The 23,970-nt window shown below is 41.6% G+C and overlaps 2 protein-coding genes across 4 annotated transcripts in view; both read right to left on the minus strand.

Moving 5' to 3' along the window:
• The window catches only part of TCP11L1 (t-complex 11 like 1), a 34,370-nt gene extending 33,492 nt beyond the window's left edge, over window positions 1–878 (minus strand). Inside the window, exon 1 of one of the 2 annotated variants that reach the window (XM_025355943.1) lies at window positions 691–878. The gene's annotated coding sequence lies outside the window, so the exon portion shown is untranslated. The remainder of the gene's footprint in view (window positions 1–690) is intronic. The other variant, XM_025355944.1, reaches the window with a different exon arrangement.
• Window positions 879–5,508: 4,630 nt separating this feature from the next.
• Window positions 5,509–23,028, minus strand: DEPDC7 (DEP domain containing 7). Of its 2 annotated transcripts, none has more exons than XM_025356944.1 (9): window positions 22,875–23,028; window positions 12,948–13,338; window positions 11,231–11,358; window positions 10,257–10,446; window positions 7,502–7,713; window positions 6,614–6,756; window positions 6,298–6,423; window positions 6,124–6,202; window positions 5,509–5,828 (listed from the first exon to the last, which is right to left on the minus strand). In XM_025356944.1, the coding sequence occupies exons 1-9, from the start codon at window positions 22,945–22,947 to the stop codon at window positions 5,635–5,637; spliced, it is 1,536 nt and encodes a 511-aa protein (XP_025212729.1). In that variant the 5' UTR covers window positions 22,948–23,028; the 3' UTR covers window positions 5,509–5,634. The 2 variants fall into 2 exon arrangements, with proteins under 2 accessions (XP_025212729.1, XP_025212730.1); XM_025356945.1 differs by lacking the exon at window positions 22,875–23,028 and adding an exon at window positions 22,318–22,794.
• Between the last annotated feature and the right edge of the window lie 942 nt (window positions 23,029–23,970).

The following is a 23,970-nucleotide window of genomic DNA, read 5'->3' on the forward strand; positions in this document are numbered from 1 at the left end:
CTCCGCCTGGAAGGAGATTGAGAAAACCTTCCCAGAAAAGATGACATTTACACTGATCTTTAAAAGGAGTAGGATTTCACCTAGTTAAAACACGTCTGGAGGGGGAGAGGAGGTGAAAAGAAGGGCATTTCACTCAGAAGACAGAAGCCAAGGCACAAGAAAATCAGAAAAGGAAGTGGCTAGTGATAATGGAAAGATGCGTTGGGGCCAGATGGTAAAAGTGCTAGTTTTTATTTTAAAATTCTCCACCTAGATTTCGAACTTCTTACGAGCCAGGAAAAGTCATATTCCCCACTTATGCTCCATCCGTATATCCCCCAAATAGACACCCACAAGTATCTGTTGATAGAGATGAATCCCTACGTCATCTCTGTGATGTCGTTGTATGTGGGAGGGGTGGGCGTTGGTTTCACACACACCTGGGCCCCAATTCTGGCTCTTTACTAGCTGAGTAACTTCAGTTTCCTCCTCTGTAAAATACAGCTACCTACCTGCTTGGTTTGGGGGGGAGATGAAACGAGGGATCGTGCACGGCAGAGGCTGGCACACAGCAGGCCTTCTACAAATGGTAACTCTAATTAAAGGGCTCTAGGATGTGGCCAGGAACCATTTAATTTGCTTATATCGCGCGCATCCATTCAACCCCCACTGTGTCTAAAAAGAGAGCCGAGGGGAGGAGGATCCTCGCACTTGCCAAGAAGACGGTCATCCGTCGGGGCTACACGCGGGCCTAGGCTGGACACAAGAGGCTCCCCAGCAGAAAGGGTCTTTCAGCAAAAGAAAGGGGCTCTGTCCCCGGCGCCGGGAATCACCTCCTCTGGCACTGAGCTCCACTCGCGCCCGGCGTCCGGATTCCGTTGTAAACAGCTGTTCGGGCCAGCGAGGGAGTGGCAGGGCCGGGAGCAGGGAGGACGCGGGCGCGCCGAGAGGGCGGCCTTGAGGGGTGAGCCCCACCCGCCCGCGGACCCCGCCTCTTCCTCCCCTGCCCCCGACATCCCGGGACGGGATCCGACGGGAAGAGACGAAGAGATGCCTGCGACTTGGACCGCGCGCCTCCCAGGCGGGCCCCGCCAGCCTCCGCCCCAGCTCCCGCTCTCCTCACCTGCCGCGGAGTCGGCGTTCTTCCTCCTGCCGCTCCCGCCGCGCGAATCAGGCGCGGGCTGGCGCCGCGGCAGAAGCCGGAGGGATGCGCGGCAGGCTGGGGCGGTTCAGCCTCTGCTCCTCCGAGGCCGCATCCCTCGCCACGCGGCGGGCGGTCCTCCCAGCCCGACTCGGGTGGGCAGCGGTCAGAGCGGCCGCTTCTCAGCATCAGGAAGGAGGAGACTGCTCTTGGCCGGGAGGCGCCAATATAGGGCAGCGCCATGTCTTCGTACGGAAAGGCAGGCGGTTCTTTCCCCTGCTTGCCGAAGGGGTTCAGTAAGCGGTGACTCGCAGCTGGGCGGCGCCATGTTTCCTCAGGGAGCGGTGGAAAGCGTGGCCGATGACCGCTGAGGGGGCTCCGTGGGCAGTGGCTCCGAGCCAAGAGTGGCCCGCTCAACGCAGCGAGGCGCCATTTTTCCGTACGGAAACGTAAGAGGAGCGGCCGAGTGCCCGCCGATGAGTCTCAGCGGGCTGTGGCTCGAAGCTGGGGATAGCCCGCCCCACGCAGGGAGACGCCATGTTTCCATACGGAAAGGCGGAGGGCGCGGCCACATCCCAGTTGCTGGGGTGGGTGACGGGAGGAGAAAGGGAGGCGGAGAAGGCGCGGGTCAGTCAAAAGAAGAAATAAGAAGCAACTGCATCGGAAACCTTCCCCGTCCGTTCTTTGAAATTTAATTATGCCATCCTCTTTGTAGCTACATGAAGTGTATTCCCCTTCTCTCATTTTGGCTGTTTTTTAAAAAGTTGGGCCGGGCGCAGCGGCTCACTCCTGTAATCCCAGCATTTTGAGAGGCCGAAGCGGGCGGATCATGAGGTCAAGAAATCGAGACCATCCTGGCCAACATGGTGAAACCCTGTCTCTACCAAAAATACGAAAATTAGCTGGGCGTGGTGGCGCGCGCTTGTAGTCCCAGCTATTCGGGAGGCTGAGGCAGGAGAATCGCTTGAATCCAGGAGGCGGAGGATACAGTGAGCTGAGATAGCGCCACTGCACTCCATCCTGGAGACAGACCGAGACTCCGTCTCAAAAAAAAAAAAAAAGCAACAAAGCAGTTGGAGTGAAATTGCTGTTTTCAAACACTGCTAAATAGATCACATGTGGGTAGTTACTGCTAACGTATTGAAGGCCGAGTGCAATACCAGACCCTCAAACCATTTACTGACTTGCATATTAAAGTCTTTTTGCTTTAAAAAAGAAAAAGACAAAAACAGTTCTCAGGTGAAGATTCCCTTTTTTGGAGGAAAAAACACCAAAAACCCTTAAGATACTCAACTAAATGGAACTGTTAAGACCTGCAAAGAAAACATGCAGTTCTTCTGAGTCTAGACTCATACCATAAAGTCTCCAGTGTTTTTCAGCCGTGAGTACAACTTGCAATCTCGGGGGCAGGGGTTGGAAAACTATTATCCAAAACTCTGGGGCGTGATGCCAGACAAGTTTTAAAAGCTTCTCTGGGAAAGCAGGCTAGAACCACCCCCCTTACCTTCCTTAAAAGATTAATATGGCCGGGCTTAATGGCTCACGCCTGTAATCCTGACACTTAGGGAGGTCGAGGCGGGCGGATCACCTGAGGTTAGGGGTTCAAGACCAGCCTGGCCAACATGGCGAAACCCCGTCTGTACTAAAAATACAAAAATTAGCTGGGCATGGTGGCAGGCACCTGTAATCCCAGCTCCTGGGGGAGGCTGAGGCAGGAGAATCACTTGAACCTGGGAGGTGGAGGTTGCAGTGAGCAGAGATTGCACCCCTGCACTCCAGCCTGGGTAACAGAGTGAGACTACATCTCAAAAAAAAAAATTAATATGACCAATTTTCACTTGGTTAGGAGCAAGTGAATGAATACACTCAAGTTTCACCTGGAGAGGATACTGCAACAGTACCAAAATCACTGATTTAATTTGGGATATTTCACTTGTAATCTTGTAATGTTATGTACTGTTTCAATATTCAAAAAATATATATAGACACATTCCATTTTGATCTTTGGCTGCAAGGACTGGAAATTCAAATTACCTTAAGGTAAAGGGAGTTCACTGCAAGGACATAGGACTTGGAGGGAGAAAGGTGGCAGCCACTCTAGAGGTCGGCTACTGCTCCTGGACACACGGGATCCCTCTTGTCACATCTCTGCTTGCTGTAGTCCATTCCACTCTTTATGCTACAGGGTGGTCTCTGTACTTTCTTAATTGATGCTCCTCAATTTAAATTTAAATCCCATCTCTACTAAAAATACAAAAAATTAGCCGGGCGTGGTGGCAGGTGCTTGTGGTCCCAGCTACCCAGGAGGCTGAGGCAGGAGAATGGCGTGAACCTGGGAGGCGGAGCTTGCAGTGAGCCGAGATCGCGCCACTGCACTCCAGCCTGGGCCACACAGCAAGACTATGCCTTAAAAAAAAAAAAAAAAAAAAAAATTCCTAGTATAAGTGGACCTGCACAGTTCAAATTTCTGGTGTTGAAAGGTCACCTGTATATCTTCACAGTGCACTCATGCCACATAATCATTAACTTAGTTAAAAAGGTATTAAAAACTTTAGCTCTAATGCCCAGTTTACGAGAACTATAGGATACAAAGGAACGTGATAAAGGACAGCCCAGACTTGTCATCAGAAAAATTCAGACTGAGGAAAACGCAAGAACAACTGACCAAGTTTATTTAACAATAGAGACAGACACACAGACAGACAAAAAGACAAAGAGATGAGAAGGGTGGAAGGAGAAAGGAGAACTTACTTTTTTTTTTTGAGACAGAGTCTTGCTCTGTCACCAGGCTGGAGTGCAGTGGTGCAATCTCAGCTCACGGCAACCTCTGTCTCCTGGGTTCAAGGGATTCTCCTGCCTCAGCCTCCCGAGTAGCTGGGACCACCGGTGCGTGCCCCCACGCCCGACTAATTTTTGTATTTTTAGGAGAGACGGGCTTTCACCATGTTGGCAAGGATGGTCTCGATCTCTTGACCTCGTGATCCGTCCATCTCAGCCTCCCAAAGTGCTAGGATTACAGGCGTGAGCCACGGCGAGTGGCTGAAGATTTTTTTTTTTTTTTGAGAGGGAGTCTCACTCTATCATCCAGGATGGAGTGCAGTGGTGCATCTCAGCTCACTGCAAGCTCCGCTTCCCAGGTTCACACCATTCTCCTGCCTCAGCCTCCCAAGTAGCTGGGACTACAGGTGCCTGCCACCATACCCAGCTAATTTATTTTTGTGTGTGTGTGTTTTTTTTTTTTTTTTTTTTAAGTAAAGACGGGGTTTCACCATGTTAGCCAGGATGGTCTCGATGTCCTGACCTCGTGATCCGCCCGCCTTAGCCTCCCAAAGTGCTGGGATTACAGAATTTACAGATTTTTTGTTTTTTGAAACAGAGTCTCGCTCTATCGCCCAGGCTGGAGTGCAGTGGCATGATCTCGGCTCACTACAAGCTCTGCCTCCCGGGTTCACACCACTCTCCTGCCTCAGGCTTCCAGGTAGCTGGGACTACAGGCGCCCGCCACCATGCTCGGCTAATTTTTTGTATTTTTTTTTTTTTTTTTAATAGAGACGGGGTTTCACCATGTTAGCCAGGATGGTCTCGATCTCCTGACCTCGTGGCCCGCCCACCTTGGACTCCCAATGTGCTGGGATTACAGGCTTGAGCCACTGCGCCCGGCCCAGAACTTACAGATTTTTAAAGAGAAACTTACACACATCAACCAGGTGCAATTTATGGACATTTGAATCTCCATTTGAATAAACTGTCAAAATCATTTGAGATCATCATAAGATTTCAACACTAACTGCAAACCTGATATTAAGGAGTTGTAGGTTTATGTGAATGACAATGGTATCATGGTTGTTTTTTTAATGTCCTTTTTGTCATGCACACCAACATTTTATAGCTGAAATATGATATCTGAAATTTGCTGGGGTGAGTGAGGAATGAGTCAGGGTATAGATTAAACAAGACTGTCCATGAGTTGGCAGTTGTCACTGTTAGTTAATGGGTACAAGCAAGAGTTCGTTACTCTATTTTCTCCACTTTTATATGTTTGAAATTTTCCACAATAAGCTTTAAAAATTGTGTTTTTGGAAGCATTAGGACAGTCTGATTTCTGATTTGTCTACAACTTAAGGTAATTAGCAAATTCTTTTTATCATAGCCTAAGTTTCTATCTTGCATCTTTAGGGAGTACCTTTCAAAACACAAACCCCATTCCTATTAATATGTAATTATCGTTTTCTTTACTGTTTAATGCTTTCTTATACAAACATTGCAATGTCATAACATCTAAATATTATGTTCTATAAAACATTGAGCACAGTAATTGTAAATCAACTCACTTAAGTACTTAACAGCGATACACCATATGATTAATACTCAGCTTCTGACACACAAAGTTATACAAAAAAATTTTTATTAAGTACAGTTTCATATTTAGAGCTTCCGAGTTACAAATGTGATTGGATATTTAGGATACATAATTTATTCTTAAAATACACAACTTATATACAGACATTAAAAACTCAGTCTCCAAAATGCTCAATAAAGATGTCTGGGTGACACTTATAGAATTGACCTAGCAATTTTTTCTTCTCTTTGGCAGAAAGTTTTGAATCCTCATCAATAGTTTTTAGTAAATTCAACAGCTCATCTTTGGTTGTCTTCTGCGTATTGTTGAAATAGTCACGTTGATCAATTCTCTGGCAATAAATATATCCTTAAAGTTTAAAAGTAAAAAGTTCAGTTAATGACTCAATTCCTCATATTTAACCAAAAAAAATCAAGCAATATTCTTGTCTTTATGTTTTTCTTCCCCATTTTGTAATATGCACTGAAGATGGTAAGCACCGCTGACTTTCTAACCCTTGTCAAGTTGCTTAGTCTGAATTACTCTGAGGAGAATGTTTTAAATTTGGTTGAAATTAAAGTCCAACTACTTATAGCAAAACATTTTCAAAAAACACCTGAAATTTATCTTTGGAACATCATGAAAACAATATTTCTCAGATTACCTGCATCTCTATTTGGATCTCTTCCATTCTGTATGGCCATAAGCTTAACACTTACAATTTTATGTAGAGTTCCAGGAATCTTAAGAAAAAGAAGGGACATGGGACATTATCCAAATGCATTTTAATCTAGTGATCTATTACATAAGCTCAATTTAACTACTTTCACAATTTTACCTTAAAAACATCTTTCTGATGATCCATTAAAAAGAGTACCAGAAGATCTGTTTTGCCTTTGGATAAATTTTTATTGTCAACAATAGCTTTCGAGAATATCCTTTTCACAACCATTCGGTTGTCACTCTATAAAAATAAAACAAATATATCCAATAGTATATATTGAAGACACAAGTTTAATATAAAAGAGAATATTAAATATTAATAGCTATTATCCATTTCAGCATACTTGATGCTGAAGATGGAATAATTTAATACTTAATCTATAAGTTATTAAGGATATTAAATACAACTAACAGTTAAACAAAAGACTTACTTCTTTCTGTAATTTAAACTCAGAAGGATTTGCTGCAACAGCCATGAAATACAGCAGTCTTCTAAATTCTTCTCTATTTTGGAAATCTAAAAGCTTTAGAAGGAGCTGGGTAGCTTCTAAAGCTATTTCCGTCTTCCCATTCACTTTAGCCAAAAGAAAAAACTGCTTTTAATTGACCAAATATGACCATATTAAAGGGAACAAAACTCAAGTTATAGTTTGAGTTAAAAAGTGCACTTATTCAAAATTATTTCCAAAAGCAAAAGCAAGACTAGGAATTAACAATGAATGGTGGATACCATAAAGGCAGCTTGTTCTCAAATTGGCAACTAACACCCTAAGTCCCTGTCATATAATATCTTCGGGCATTAAATCTAACTCTCAGCTTTGTGGATAAAATCCCATTCTGTTTTTCATTAATTCAGTACATTTGGGAGTATACCATGTGTACAAAACTCACATATCCAATTTTACTTGAGAAAAATAGGGGGAATTTTCTGAAACCTCCAATTTGTTTCCAACAAATTATGCAGCTCATTGGTAGAGAGACAAAGCAGAGAGTCTGCCATTTTGAAGAGACTGAACGGGCAGTAATGGTGGTGCTGGTAACTCTTCTAAAAGAAGAGAATTGCTGCTTTATGCTTAAGCTTCCGGTGAATGAGAGCAGCATTATGCTCCTGGGTAACCAGAAGTTTCTGCATAACTTTAGAGCTTGTTAAAGCCTCTTTCCAAATGACCTCTAGAAGTTTTTGAACAAACATACTTTCCATGAATTAATCCAGATCCACTCCCAGCTTGTAGTAGTACTATTTTGGTTCAGTTTGAGAACTAACTTTTTCTTGTTTCCTCCAAAAGATAAATGCTAGTATCCAATTAGATCTTACTTACCTAAGAGTTCTGCAATTCCATTATGAACATCAGATAAGTGATTTAACAGAGGTTCCCTACTACTGTAATATCTGCCAATGGCATCAAACAGAAGTTCTTTCACTAAGTCTGTTCGGTCTGGTTGCTCAGGAAAGCTTCTGCTTATTTCCACCACCATCTGGTCTGGAAGGTATTCCAAACAGTCAATTGCTGCAGAGAGCCACTCATCTTCCCTATACGGGAGAGGGAAAGATTATTTAAAAGGCAAAGAATAACAAATATACACATGGTACCTAATTCACTAGCTATTTCATGCCATCAGGATAAATTTCTACATGAGCTTAAAAGATATGTATAGCTCTTTTTAATATATAGCTAGATCATGTATCACATTTACAAGTTCAGTTTAATGTTTTCCCTTTATTTTTTCCTTTTTCACGAAAACAAACTCTCCACCACAATACAGAGGTGAAAAGAGCATACAAATTCAAACTCTGCTCTTGCTCTTCACATTTACAATGGAGACCCAGAAACTCCAAGTTACTTGCTCAGGCCTCAGGCAGGACTAGATCCCAGATCTGAGTTCTGGGCCAATATTTCTCCAACACAGTGTTGCTTACTTCAGAGTTCTGTATGATCTATTAGCTCTCCCTTTAGCTAGGACAGAAAAGTTTCAAACGTTTCAAAATAATTACACATCAGACCTGGCGCGGTGGCTCACGCCTGTAATCCCAGCACTTTGGGAGGCCGAGCCAGGTGGATCACATGAGGTCAGGAGTTCGAGACGAGCCGGGCCAACATGGTGAAATCCCGTCTCTACTAAAAATGCAGAAATTAGCTGGGCATGGTGGTGTGCCCCTGTCATCCAAGACACTCGGAAGGCTGAGGTGGGAGAATTGTTTGAACCCAGAATGCAGAGGCTGCAGTGAGCCGAGATTGTGCCACTGCACTCCAGCCTGGGCAACAGAGCGAGACCTCATCTCAAAAAACAAACCAACAAAATAATTAAATATCAATTATCATCTACAGTAAAATCCTGCTGAGTAACTTCAGAAAAATGTTAATTTCAAGAAATAAAGTAGCAAACTTTTAATATTCCATTTTTTATATCTATCTATCTATCTATCTATTGTTAAAAAGCAATCAATCATGTCCTCTACTGCCATACTGCCATGGACTCAGGACAACTAATTCAGCCAGGTGAGGTATCTCAGGCAGGTCATTTCACCTCTCTCGACATCAGCTTCAACTTTATATGATAAGATGATCTTTAAGGTCACTTCTAACACAAATTCTGATTTTGTATATAAAAATTAATAATTACAAGGCCGGACGCAGTGGCTCACGCCTGTAATCCCAGCACTTTGGGAGGCCAACGTGGGCAGATCACAAGGTCAGGAGTTCAAGACCAGCCTGGCCAATATGGTGAAACCCCATCTCTACTAAAAATACAAAAATCAGCCAGGCGTGGTGGCGTGCACCTGTAGTTCCAGCTATTTGGGAGGCTGAGGCAGAAGAATCGCTTGAACCCAGGAGGCGGAGGTTGCAGTGAGCTGAGATCATGCCACTGCACTCCAGCCTGGGTGACAGAGGGAGACTCTATCTCAAAAAAAAAAAAAAAAAGAATTTAGTAATTACAAAATGTTTCACATGTTCCTTTAGGTTATAGAAATGTGTTTTATCTGCAGAATTCAGTAACACATATGTTGGGATTAACTTTTTCATATAAGGCTTTAAGCTGCCTTTTGGCATTCAACTGTTTATAGTATTAATAGTTCTTTGGAACGTAGAATTAGTGAAGTACTAAAAATGTAATTGTATTCCTTTCAAACATTTTCATCCCCTTAACTAGACTGGAACACTATCTGCTAAGGCAAAATAATAAAAAATTAAGCTAGAAAAATCCAATAACTTATTTTAACCTTCAATAATTTTTATAGAAGAGCCTCAAAGTTATGAGTAATGCAGAACTCTTCCTTAAGGAAAAAAAGTCTTAATTCCCTCAGCATCTAAAGTTAAGCCTTCAAACCTTAGGATTTATATTCAAGAGAGTAGTAACTGGAATGAGAGAGTTACTTTCATTGTTTTGTTTTTTCTGAGACAGAGTCTCACTCTGTCACCCAGGCTGGAATGCAGCAGCATGATCTTGGCTCACTGCAACCTCCGCCTCCCAAGTTCAAGTGATTTTCCTGCCTCAGCCTCCCAGGTAGCTGGGATTATGTGCCACCATCCCTGGCTAATTTTTGTATGAGTCGGGGTTTTATCATGTTGGCCAGGCTGGTCTCGAACTCCTGACCTCAAGTGATCCAACCACCTCGGCCTCCCAAAGTGCTGGGATTACAGGCGTGGGCCACCGCACCCCGCCTTATTGTATTTCTTTAATACAACTAGTTAACTAAATACATATGTAACAGACATTCTAGATACGTGATCAAAGGATCTCAAGAATCTGTCAAATCTGTTTCTACCAGGTCCCTTTGAGGAATTTAAAGAGTTCAGACAGGTCTACATTTTAACAAAGATAAGAAGCTAAAGCATAATCCTTTTTTTCACTTAATGTACAAGTTACATGTGAAACAAAAATGAATATGAAAAATGAAACAAATCTTTTTCTAATTTTGACTAATATCATTTTGTTCTTCACATTCTCAGATACTGGTAATATTAACAATGCATATCTGATCCTATAGAAAAAAGAATAGAACAGATTATCTTAAAACCATTATCTCAATCTACCTACAAACACACTCAAATTATTATATGTATTTCCACATACTGAGAGTCACTATAAGCCTTGAGAATCCCTCGATCCAGATAGTTACTGCTGTTGACCATGTCGGACTGCCTCTTAGATTGAGGAACTTTAGGTACAGCCTCTTGCTGTTTCAATAAGGAGTCAAGAAGTGGAAGATCTACAAGTTGTAGTAGACGCCCAATTGTTTCTTCTTGCCACACTTCATTAATAACTACACAGGAAAAATGACAAGGTGAAAAGTAACAATAGTTACTATATGCTCACCATAATATTTTTCTAAGCAGGTCTAAGCTAGTAAATTTGTGGCCAAAAAGAAAGAAAAAGTCAACCTTATGAAGTGCTTTCTTATAACAAAGTAAAACAATCCAAGATTTGTTTAGAGTGTAGGAGAATAGGCTTTGGACAACAGGAATTCTTTTCATTCTTTGTACTGTAAAAAGCAATCTGTCAGAGATAAGAGATCAAGTCATGTAACATGTTAATAAGGACTTTGGAAGAAAGAATGATTCATTCAAGCTAAAAACTTGTTTGAAACTATTGGCTGCAGATTATTCCACTCAGGGTTTCCACAACTGGAATGGGGGAAAGGTGGAAATTAAAGTCATTAAACTATATTCCATTGCCACAGACAAGGAAGAACTGAAGAATTCTGTTAACGTTTTAATGTAATTTTCAACTTTTATTTGACCTAATAAAATCTTAGGAAAAGAAATATCTGAAAGCATATTTTCAATACAAATCTGCATGCAAAACATCTCAGATCTGAACCTTTGCCAGCTGATCGGACAAAAGTCAGTGTTCAAGAGTTCTAACACTGATCTATTTGTTAAAGATAATAGACTTCTGTTAAAATTTAACATAAACAGCTTTAATACATAGTGCACTCTTTCTCTGTACTTTGAATATGTAAAATCTAATAAAGGTTAACATTTAAAAATTTTAAATAACTTTGAAGTTAGTCTTCTACTTCTTACTTTGCTTCATCTTTAGCTTACCTTGTGGAGACAAGGTTGCAGAGATATTTACATGAGGGGAGTTGGCAGGCTTTAAACTCAGATTTTCCCACAGGTCCTCTAAACTGGCTGATTTGATATCAGATGACTTAAATAATGCATCTGCATACCTAAAATGAATTTATTTCAGAAATGAACATTTACTAAGCCCACAGAAATATTTTAGTATTTGAGAGCTAAGAGTTTTCTACAGAGTTATGCATTTCAGAGCAAAACCACAACAAATCCAAATTCTAAGAGTAGAATAAATTATAAAAACACCCACCTTCTTTCTCAAGCATATTCTGTTCTCCTTTGAACATTTTCTTAGATTTAAGTGATTCGATGACTAAAATCTTAGTCGCCAGTTTAAAAATGCAATCAAACATAACTGAACTTCATTATGCGTACTGGTTTTATCAGTTATCTCTTTGTGGGGCATTCTTTGGTGGAGAGTGTAAGCACTCTCCACCAAAGAATTTCTAAATACAGATCCACAGCCCTTTACCTGCAATTCTAAAACCCAAAAAGCTTTGAAAATCAAAGGTCTATTTAGAGCTCATATAGTGACAAAACCTGTCCCGAGACTATAATAGCTTTAATTTATCCCGGTAGTATATTCTTTTGTTTACCACAGAAATATCATGCTTGATTACCAGATGTTGTCCCAGATGCCTCTAGGGATGTTGAACCATATATATGTACAACATAACTTTTCTAAATGCTCCAAAGTTCCAAATTCCTAAATGCATCCAGACCCAAAGATTTCAGATGAAGTGTGTGGACCTGCATCTGAAAGTGTTGACTGTGCCTTACTTTATCCTCATATTTCCTTTCTACACAAAGAGGTACATTTTATGATGTTTTAGATTGGGTTAAAACATGTAAAAATGGGCCAGGCGCAGTGGCTTACGCTTCTAATTATTCCAACACTTTAGGAGGCCAAGATGGGAAGATCACTTGAGCCCAGGAGTTTCAGACTAGCCTGGTCTCGAACCATAATGGGATTTCTGTCTCCACAGAAAAAGAAAAGAAAAAGAATTAGCCAGGCATGGTGGTGTATGCCCGTAGTCCCAGCTACTGGGAGGCCAGGGTGGGAGGGTTGCTTGAGCCCAAGAGGCAGACGATGCAGTGAGCTGAGATCACACCACTGCACTCCAGTCTGGGTGAGAGAGTAAGACCCTGTCTCATCAGATCTGAATTATAAGAGCTTCAACTATACCTCTGTGTCACCACTGCACAGTTTAGCTGAGGGTAACAAAGGGGAAAAGGTAAAGTTGGCTTACTTCATGACAAATAGCTATAAGTTCATTATGCATTATCACCCACATCCATTTCAATCACTGGATTCCACAATTCTGTCTCCCCAGTTTCCCTTTAAATGATTCCTTCTTCCCTCCCACCTCAGTCTGGGTTTCTCTCTGCCTGCCTTTGCTATGTTCTCATACCAAGTGGTATGAAAACATTTTTTACACTGTAACTATAACCTGAAGCAGGAAAATCAAAGTGTTGTTGACTGCTTCTGCTAAATATAAAATATGACTAGGAGATACCCAATAAAGTTAACAAAATTTCATCGCACTTTATCAAATTTACCCACAGACCCATATTTTAGCCACATGTACTGCTAAAAAGCTAATATAAAGCCAGTTGGCATCTCATAAAAAGGTAGACAAAATCCTGTCAATATCCCCGTGATAATCTAACATTATAGACCAACCTGGAAGGTGAACATAGTTTGTTCTCTTTGCCTAACTGACTGTCTTGGTTAGGTATTGTGGTGAATCTATAAAGGCTGCAACTACTATCTTCAAATGTAGGTTTTTTGTCTTTTCCAAAGACTTTGGTTGGAATTGCTTCAAATACTTTGTAGTCCATAAGTGCTTGACACACTCTCACCACTTTGGCCCGAGGAATATCTACATCACCAAAATATTTATTCTGAATTAGGTGAGAAAAAATGACATCCACAGCTTCTGAACCAACAAAGCAGTCATTGTGCCGTTTTAAACGGTGCCTTCGTTTTTTCACTTCCACTTGTGTTTGAAGAGTGTTTATGATGCTGCTCCATACATATGTGGCTCCAAATGGCTTCTGAGCTACACTGAAACCTAGGAGAAAAATCATAGAGAAACTGGGATTTGGTACCTTGTTCATTTGTAATAAGGTCTAAGCAATCCTTAGACAAAAATGTAGTAATTTCCAAAGTTATTGATAAGGAGCAACTATGAGGGTAGCTTATTGAAATACTGCTTTAATAGCAATTCATTAAAAAATATGGTACTTATTATATGCCAAATACTGTTCTATATGCTAAGATACAACAGTAAGCAAAATAAGATCCCTGTTCCCAGAAACTTAAGACTTTGTAGGAAGACAATCCATATGTGTTAGATCAGTGCTGAGGAGAACAATAAAGCTAGATAAGATAAGGAATGCTACTTTAAATGGGATGTCAGGAAAGACCTGTGTGATAAGGTTATACCTGAGCGGAAACGCAAGTAAAACCAAGAAGCAAGCTGTGCAGACATCTGGGGAAAGAGCACATACCCTGAGGTGGGAGTGTGCTCTGGTAGGATAGGAGGGAGGTCAGCACAGCCAGAGTGGTGTGGGGAGGGAGAGAAGAACAGGAAGTTAGATCAAGGAGGGAGAGGGGCTGGCGTTTGAGACTGGGAGTTAGGAGGACACATCAAGTAGGACCTTGTGGCAGTTACCAGTTATGTACAAGAATTCTATTACATGCCTTATGTAAATTATCTAATCTTCAATAGCAACCTGTGAGGTAGGTATCGTTTCCATTTGAGAGATGGAAAACAGAGTCACAGAGGTTACATAGCACTTCCAGATATTATATTGAAAGAGGTAGTACTGGGACTTGGCTCATGTTTTATATGACTTTGAAGCACTTATGAGTCATACACACACACACACACACAGTCACGCACCACAAAACAACATTTCTGTCAACAATGTACCACATATAACAGTGGTCCTACATAATTACAATGGAGCTTAAAAATCCCTGTTTCTAGCTCTTGCTGTACCTTTTCTATGTTTAGATACACAAGTACTTATCATTGTGTTACAACTGCTTACAGCATTCAGTACAGCTCTGCATGTTTGTGGCCTAGAAGCAACAGGCTATCCCACATAGCCTAGGTGTGTAGCAGGCTATACCATCAAGGTTTGTGGAACTACACTCTATGATGTTTGCACAACAATGAAATCACCAGACAATACATTTCTCAGTACATATCCCTGTCACTACACTATGCATGACTGTGTATACACACACACACACACACAAAATCACTGCAGGAATAAACTAATATTTTTAAAGCCTCCTATGATGCAGGCTTATGAGTTAAACACTTTGTATGCAGGGTAAAGTAACAATTTGGTTCCTACCCTATAGGAGCTTATGACCTATTGCAAAGACAGTACGCACAGAAGTAAAGCAAGATTTTTGCCAAACACAAAAGGAGAAAAACAAACTTTCAAAAATATCCTATATTTTTCCTCATTGTAATTGGCAGATATTTGGAAATCAATAGGAAAGAAATCAGGTCTTGGGCTTTTGAAAACCAATGGAATGGATTACAGCGAATCACCCACTTGGTGGCTGGCTGGCTCTCTCCCTTTTATCCTTTCATAAAGAGTTCTTCTCTCCCTCCCCTTTAACGTGTTACACTTTTTAGTGATCCTCTGAAAACTCAGCAATCCTAATTTAAGCCCCATTTATGTTTAGTTTGTTACTTCCTTTATTTTTACGATATTTTGGCGGAGAGGTTGAAGTTATTACTTCCTTTAAGATACTCTAAAAAGGAAAACCATATGCATGAGTACAATGGTAAGGAAAAAAGGAAATTATAATTAAAGAAATTGCTACTTGAAATTATCTTCCTACTTTTTTAGGCAAAATAGAATGTGTAAGATGATGAAAGCATAAGATAAGCTCCTGAAGGACATTATTAAAACTCCTTTACAGCCTGCTGAAGATAGTGAAACGTCCTCTCTACTAAAAATACAAAAATTGGCCAGGCATGGTGTCAGGCACCTGTAATTCCAGCTACTCAGGAGGCTGAGACAGAATTGCTTGAAGGTGGGAGACAGAGGTTGCAGTGAGCTGAGACAGTGCCACTGTACTTCAACCTGGACAACAAAGGAAGACTCCCTCTAATAAACAAACAAACAAACAACTCCTCTTAGTGCACTAGAGCCATAAATTATAAGTGGGTCATTTGAAATTCATCTCTTATGTTGCAATAAATAAAAGGAGTACACTGAACCACTACACTGATTTCACTTGTAGCATAATTCTGTAGCTACTAGCAATTTAAACATCTTTATAGTGAAAATTAATAGCATATACACAAACACACAGCCCTTTATTGTTTGTTTGTATATTTCTAATACTAAAAGTAGATGGGTAATTTACTACCTAGTTGCTCGTCGCCCAGGCTGGAGTGCAATGGCGTGATCTTGGCTCACTGCAAGCTCCGCCTCCTGGGTTCACGCCACTCTCCTGCCTCAGCCTCCTGAGTAGCTGGGACTACAGGTGCCCACCACCATGCCTGGTTAATTTTTTGTATTGTTTTTCAGTAGAGACGGGATTTCACCGTATTAGCCAGGATAGTCTCGATCTCCTGACCTCGTGAACCTCCCGCCTCGGCCTCACAAAGTGAGCGAGATTGTTTTTAATTGTCAAAATTGTATTTTAAATTTGAAGATATTTCACGAGCCAGTACTAAACAAAGATGGAAGGAATTGTTACCAGTCTTCCAAATATAATGTGAGCTGTTTCAGGAACTGAATTATGGAGAACTGACTAAATAAATCAAGCTGTAATTAGACTTACTCTTGGTACAGTATTTAGTCTCTGTTGAACAGGACAAGAATGAGGCATCTGATGGAATCTCAAAGTAAGTCCAGGTCATTCCTGGTATGCAGAACTCAGGAGTAGTTGTACTGTTTCCAGCCACAATGCCTAAACATTGTGAGCGACTAATATTCTTAACTTCCTAAAATACCAGAGATTATAAATAAGATTTAAATAAATAATTTCTGCTTAACTTTTCAAATCTTTATTATTAATAGCTAACATTTGAGTATTTACACTATGACAGGCTCTGTCTTCTCGCATTTAATTCTGATAAGCTTCTCTGCGAAATGATTATTAATAATCCTATTTTGAGGAAACTGAGGCTCCGTGAGTTAAACCTGCCCTCAGTTACGCAGCTAATAAATACATACTAGTTTTTCCTAGCACTTAAATACAAATATATGAAAAGTCAGCCACCAGATAAGTCGTTTAAGCATTAACCTTTCGCTGGAAACTTGGATTAAGTGAAACAGCTTTAAGAGAGCCAAGAGATAAAACAAACTAAGGACCCTTAATCAAGCTATTTAAAAACAGTAGTCACTACTCTTAAAATAAGGCAGGATATCATAAATTCTGTAATAAATAATACCATAGTACACAGGGTAAGACAGGAAAAGGAAGACATGCAAGATTCATACTTCGATCAGACTGCCTTTTAAGAACCAATGAGACAGACTTTTGGACTAGTTATAATAAAAAGATGAAACACATAAGTCATAACACTTGAGCTACAAGTAGGTTAGTATACAAATCGTAAATGATAAGGCTGAGTCACTTATTAATTACAGATCAATAAGACAGCTGAAGAGGGCGGTGTAGTTGGCCTCAATGAGTAGAAACGGCTAATCTTCACAGAAGAATTAGAGGTAAAGAATAAATTTCCCCATATTAACTTATGGGAAATCAGGAGGTTTTGCAGGTTGAATAACACTGTATAAAAGATTAAAGAACTGATTAGAGCAGGATAGTAGGCACCTGTGAACCACAGGCTTCCAGAGTCCTCCAGGCATGATACAATACAGCCCTCACAGGTCCCCTCTGTTCTCACTGACCATCAATTCCCAACCATTGCATCCTGGGGAATTTCCCTTCAAGCACCACCACCTACAGACCCAAACTAGCTCATGTTCATACAGATGCTTTCATACACAACGTACCCTAGACTTGACAAGTAAATGTGCCAAAACTCATACCAGGATAACCTGCTTTTTTAAATGCTGACTTCACCAGTTGAACACATATCCCCCACATACTGGTTTGAAACTTATTTATCATCATCTAAAAGCTGAAATGAATATTGGTATAGCAGATCATGGCCCAGTAAGATGACTTACTGTGATTTCTAAACAGGATTTAAGAGACCAGAAATAGACAATGAATGTTTTTTAAGTCTTGCAATCAGAATTAAGGGTTCAGCTTGTCCTCAAACCTCACTTTCATATGAGCTAAACAACCTTTTGAAATCCATCACTATCTACATCTTGATGCTTCCTTACATTTTGTCAAGCATTTTCTTTTTTTTTCTTTTTCTTTTGAGATGGTGTCTCACTCTGTCACCAGGCTGGAGTGCAGTGGCACGATCTCGGCTCACTGCAACCTCCAACTCCCTGGTTCAAGTGATTTTCCTGCCTCAGCCTCCTGAGTAGGTAGGATTACAGGCACCCACCACCACGTCCAGCTAATTTTTTTTTTTTTTTTTTTTTTTTGTATTTTTAGTAGCGACAGGGTTTCACCATGTTGGCCAGGATGGTCTTGAACTCCTGACCTCGTGATCCACCCACCTCAGCCTCCCAAAGTGCTGGGATTACAGGTGTGAGCCACCACGCCCAGCCTGGTCAAACATTTTCTAAAAGCATCATGGGACAAATGGAATCAAAGAGTTTAGAGATCAGCTATAAAAACTCTGGAAAAGAGACAATCTCTGTAAGTAGGTTTCTTCATCTACTGATAAAATAGTTGAACACAATATTTTAGGTTAGTTTCAGGTCTAAGCTGCCAGGCCAGGCACAGTGGCTCATACCTCTGATCCCAGGACTTTGGAAGGCCACCGCGGGAAGATTGCTTGAGGCCAGGAGTTCAAGATTACAGTGGGCTATGATTGCACCATTGTACTCCAGCCTGGGTGACAAAGTGAGATCCTATCTTTAAATAAACTGATTATAGGAATGTAAAGACTGAAACTATGTTTCCTCCATTTAGATAAGGACACTGAACACCAAATATAGCAGATCCATAGGCAAGAAAGGAAGCATTTGGACAAATTTGACTGTACCAGATACAAAACCTTTTGGAAGGTTGCCTAATGAGGTTCAGAAATAATTTAATTATCTAGCCTACAACACATAGTCTTAAGCACTATATAAAACTAGGCTAGTTAACCTTCATTTTTCAAGCAGACTCATCCTTATTTGCTTGAAAACAATAGCTATTTTTCAAAAGCTGCCCTTCACATGTATTTGAACTCTACTATAAAAAATTTGCCAACAGTAAAAGTTAAACTTCAGTAATAATCATCCTCGCTTCTAAGAATTCACACTAAATAATCAAGTTACAATAATTCCTTAAAAATGTCAACAAATTACATTTACCCAAAAATTAGGGATAATCAGCATCAACCATAATCCACCTTGTCAGCAACCCCAGCCTACTGTGAAAACCTATTTAAAGGGAAAACAATTGTATAATCACTTCTAATAGTAAGATTATATTAAATCTTTAGAAGTAGATCAATATACACATTATAAAATTGGATCCCAATGTAAGGTAAACATACACACAAAATTACTAAAACACACTACCTCTTAATGAACATATAACAATTTTGTTTTCATTCTCGGTCTTTAGACTGGACTTAAAAAAAAAAAAAAAAAGGAACTGAATCCAGACAGCTGATGTTTCTCCATAAAACTTTTAAGAGATGGTGAGCTAGTGCCCGATTTCTTTCAGATTTCCTAATAGTTCACAGAGATTTAAATTATTTAATTGCCTTACAGATTGCCTCAATATAATACAATTGGTTATCAATATCTGTCAGTTGCTAATTATTGCTAACTACTAAAAAACTTATTTTTTTTTTGTTTTTCTTTTCTTTTTTTTTTTTTTTTTTTTTTTGAGACAGAGGATTACTTTGTCATCCAGGCTAGAGTGCAGTGGTGTGATCTTGGCTCACCACAACCTCTGCCTCCCAGGTTCAAGCGATTCTCCTGCCTCAACCTCCCAAGTAGCTGGGATTACAGGTGTGCACCACTACACCCAGATAATTTTTGGATTTTTTTTTTTTTTTTTTAGCAGAAATAGGGTTTCATCGCATTGGCCAGGCTGGTCTCAAACTCCTGGCCTTGAATAATCCACCTGCCTCAACCTCCCAAAGTGCTGGCATTACAGATGTGAGCCACTACACCCCATTCATAAAAACAAAATTTTAAAGAAAGGTTAACCCAGTGGTTCTCAATGGGTGATTATACCCCCCACAGGCCATGTCTGGAGACATTTCTGATTATCACAATGAGTGTGGGTATTGCTGGCATCTAGTGGGCAGAGGGATGCTACTAAACATCCTACAATGCACAGACAGCCCCCACAACAAAGAAAGCGTCACTAGTGCCAAGGTTAAGAAACCTTGGGTTGACTGAATACTGTTCAGACATGGAAACTTGTGCTAACACAGCAGACACAGTGCTAGGTGCTGTGACTACAAAGAATTAGACCAGTGTGGACTCTGCAGTCGCAGGGACCTGAGTTCCATTGTTGGGTCCCTCATTTACTAATAACACAATCTTGAGCAAACTGCCTAACTTTTCTGTTGCAAAACAGAGCTAACTCCACTTCTCTACTCATTGCGAGGATCATGAGATAATATTTTAATGTGTCTCACAAAATGCCCAGAAATTATATCACTAAAAACAAGAGGAGGAAACTGTCACAGTCTAGAAGACTCAGTACATGACAACTCAATGTAATACAATATCTTGGATGGGATCCTGGAAGAGAACATTAAGCAAATACCAAGGGAATCTAAGTGTGGAATCTTCAGTTAATAATTATATGTATCAATATTGGTTCATTAATTATGACATTAATTATGACAAATGGACCATACTATTTAGTGAATCTATTCTAAAATTTTAAGTTTATTTTAAAAGTAGAAAGAAAAGGGAGGTATCTTTCTTCCTCTTCCTTCCTCTGAACTCAGAGGACACAGTCCCCAACCTTAGGAGTTTACCTTTTATTTACTCCTACTACCTGGATGATGTCAAGCTCTGAATAGTATTCAATCACATAAAGGCCACCAGGAGATGAGAAGACAAAATGTGACACATACCAGAGGATTTAACTTTTCATCAGAAAATAACACATCTACAAATCATAAACCATTTAGGATTTAAGAGAATTTTAAGACAGATTTTTTCAAACGAGGTTTTAAAATATTACTCAAAGAATTGTCAAGACAACAAAGAAAAAGGACATTTGTTGGATAGTAACCAAAATCTCATGAAAATATTAATAAATGTAAAGAGAATTGTGTTTATGGTGTTAAAACTGGACAGTTGTGACTGAGTGGAAAAATTTTCTATACTATGATCCCAACATTACAACACTTTTACTGGATATTGGTTCTGGTAGTCCAAAGTTTATTTTCCTGCTAGTTGGCATTAGAGGTGTCATGCTGAAGACTGTGATTGCCTCTGAAAAAAAGGGTGCAGGTAGGTAAAAGAAGTGTCTACCAACACAAAAAATTTAAAATATCTACACGAGAATTATCAGCGAAAGCAGACATTCGTCCCTGCTTTAATTCACACAGATTAATGAGACAGCATATGGGAAGTACTTTGAGCTCCCTGGAAAAGTGATACCAGGCAAACTCAAAGAATTAGGTTACAGTATAAAGGGATAACAGGATAACAGACTACTTTCTTGTTTGTTATATTAAAAGACAAATGTTTTTGACGTACTCGCTTAAGACTGGCATATAGATCTCATTTCTTGTACATAAATCAGGTCCCTGGTCATTACAGCCCCTTTAAGGTAAGGGAGAGTTACTAATCGGTGGAGAAACAAAAGTACGAAGCTGCCTGCCAGAGCACACAGAAAGAGAATGGCAAAGAACCAAGAACCGTGTCTCCCATTACCTTGCTCACTGGGACTATGACAAGGCAACTAAAGGGTGAAAGAAAGGCTAACAAATGTTACCAGGTCGGGATTCCAGCGGTAGCAAGCAAAACGAGTGAGAACAGCAGCGGGCCCCTCTCTGTCCACTGCAGCTGGTGTGCCGAGGGCAGCGGTTTCTTTCCTTTGACTCCTGATAACCAGCACTTCAGCTCTTCCCTTTGATAGCTATCTACTTAATTTCTGAATACATACTTCCTTACATCATCTAAGAACCTGTTCACAAATGCCCAAAGCTCCAGAATTGGTATTTCAGCTATTAGAGAAAACAGGGTACCACGTTTTTATTTTAAGCAGGTGACATCTGGGAATTTCCTTCACTGAGTAAGTGGGCCCAAAAGATTTCTCAAGACTGTTCTCAATATCATTTGGTTTTAAACTCCCAAATGTCTTAGCATTTGTCTTCTCTTCACAACGTAAATCAAGGAGACATTCTCAATGTGGCCACTATGTGCTTATCTGGATCCTTTACAAGAGAGCAGACTAAGGTCAATATTATGAAGTTTCTTAGAAAAGGACAAGTGAAAAATGGTCCTCTATCATAATCTGTCGTTAGCATTTTGAAGATTAAAAGGAGCATCAGTAAGTCAAACACAAGAGTGGGGCCACTGAGAAGCACCCATTTGACCCACAGGAAGGAATCACAGTTTCACTGTGATTGTTTTTACAAATGAAAGGCTTTTGTCAGAAAGGGAACCAATTCCTACAACATCCCAGACTGGAGCTCCAGAAAGGGGGTAAGTTGTAACTTAACCAAAAGAAAAAAAAAAGCCAAGTGTTATCTGAATATCTTGTTATCTGACTCACCCCTATTAACTGAGTTGTAGATCTGCTATAACCAGCATTTTAGAAGTGATATCCGATTCTGTTCATGTGTTTGAACATTTAAAGAAACCAGGATCCTAAATCAACTGCCCCCAAAAGACACGATTAAGCCGGTGGCAGAATTTGCCAACCTCTCTCCTAATTTCATGTAACTTTTTTTTAGCCAAAAACTTCTATTCACTAAAATACGGCTTATACATAGAGTGTTAATAAATACCTTTTATGCCAAATTCCTGCCAGTAGAACTCACATAAACCTCTCATCCCTCCCAGGAAGAGTCTGAGGAGACAAGCTGACTCTTGACTCCTAGCAGTCTGGAGAACAAAGTGGGCAAGGGAGGCGCTCGGCCCCTGGCCATACTGTGCAGTCAAGGTTTGTGGTTGAGACAGGGGGCAAAGAACTACACAAATTCCAGATATCACACTTGTCACCGGTAGCACCGCGGAGCATATCCCGGGGCTCTACGGCGCGTGCCTGGCACGTTAGCGGGCGCACAGACCAACGCGCGGTGAAGGTGAGAGTTTGGGTAGACAGAAAGAAGCTGGGTTGTGCGGGCTGGGTCGGCAGCCTGCAGCCCACCAGCCAGAGAGGAACCCGATCCGCCCGCTCGCCGGGGGCGTTGGCCAAGTGGTCGCAGCTGTGCGGGGCTCGCCCAGCCGGCCGTTGCCAGGCTTAGGCGGCCGAACGCCCTACGCCGCCCGCCCCGCGCCGGGACCCAGCCAGCGCACCCCATCCCGCCCCACGCCATCCCGGATGGCGGTCCTCGGCACCTACCGGGAGGCCTGTGCGCGGGGCTGTGAAGAGCCGAGAGATTCAGCGCAGCAGCCTTCTCCCGCACGGTGGCCATAGCCCTCGCTCCCCGGACGCCAACTCCTCCAACAGCTTCACAGCTCACTGAGCGCCCGGCTGTTAACTGGGTGGGGCGGGGCTCACTGCAGGCCCCGCCCCCGCTGCCGGTCACGTGTCACTCTGGCACCCACTGAACGTAGCCCGCGGCGCCAGAGATCCAAGTTTCCTCGGGCGCGAAGCCACGCGAGCGGTGTCCGGGGAGAGAGCGGTTCTCTGGGCCGGCACCACGCGACCCACGGCTCACACTAGCGGCGTTCGAACCGCGGCCTGCCGTAGATTAACTCGGGGACCAGGCCGGGCGCGGTGGCTCCCAGCACTTTGGGAGGTCAAGGCAGGTAGATCACCTGAGGTCAGGAATTCGAGAGCAGCCTGGCCTACATGGCGAAACCCCGTCTCTACTAAAAATATAAAAATTAGCCGGGCTTGGTGGCGGGCGCCTGTAATCCCAGCTACTCGGGAGGCCGAGGCACAAGAATCGCTTGAACCCAGGAGGCGGAGGTTGCGGTGAGTGGAGATCCACCACTGCACTCCAGCCTGGGTGACAGAGCCAGACTACGTCTCAAAAAAAAAAAAGAAAAAGAAAAAAAGAAAAGAAAAAGAAGTAGTCGGGGACCTGGCAAGCTGCCTAACTGCTCTGTGCCTCGGTGTCCTCACCTTGATGTGGGGGTAGGTTTAGTACCTGCTTCACTGAGATACTTGTTTGTTTTTTAAGGAGGTTTATAGGAACCAATTCAGGTTCAGTATTTAGTTACTGCGTCTGGAACGTAAGTGCTTATAATTATGTTATAGTAGTAGTAGTAGTAATAATAGTAACAATAATAACCGAGTTTTTCATACATCCCTACCTGTACAGAACAAACAAATCCTATGTGGCCCAGGGGAGCAATGTCTAGAGGTCACAGGAGAGCAGCAGCGAATGACCCTGGGACTGGCTGCCAGGAAATCTGTGCTGCCGCCAAAGGAACTGTGGGTCGGGCGGGTAGGGACAGTTTGCTGCCTTTGGAGTGAAGGTGGGGAGAGA

Source organism: Theropithecus gelada, chromosome 14, assembly GCF_003255815.1.
Source record: "Theropithecus gelada isolate Dixy chromosome 14, Tgel_1.0, whole genome shotgun sequence".
In the NCBI taxonomy this organism is placed as follows: Eukaryota; Metazoa; Chordata; class Mammalia; order Primates; family Cercopithecidae; genus Theropithecus; species Theropithecus gelada.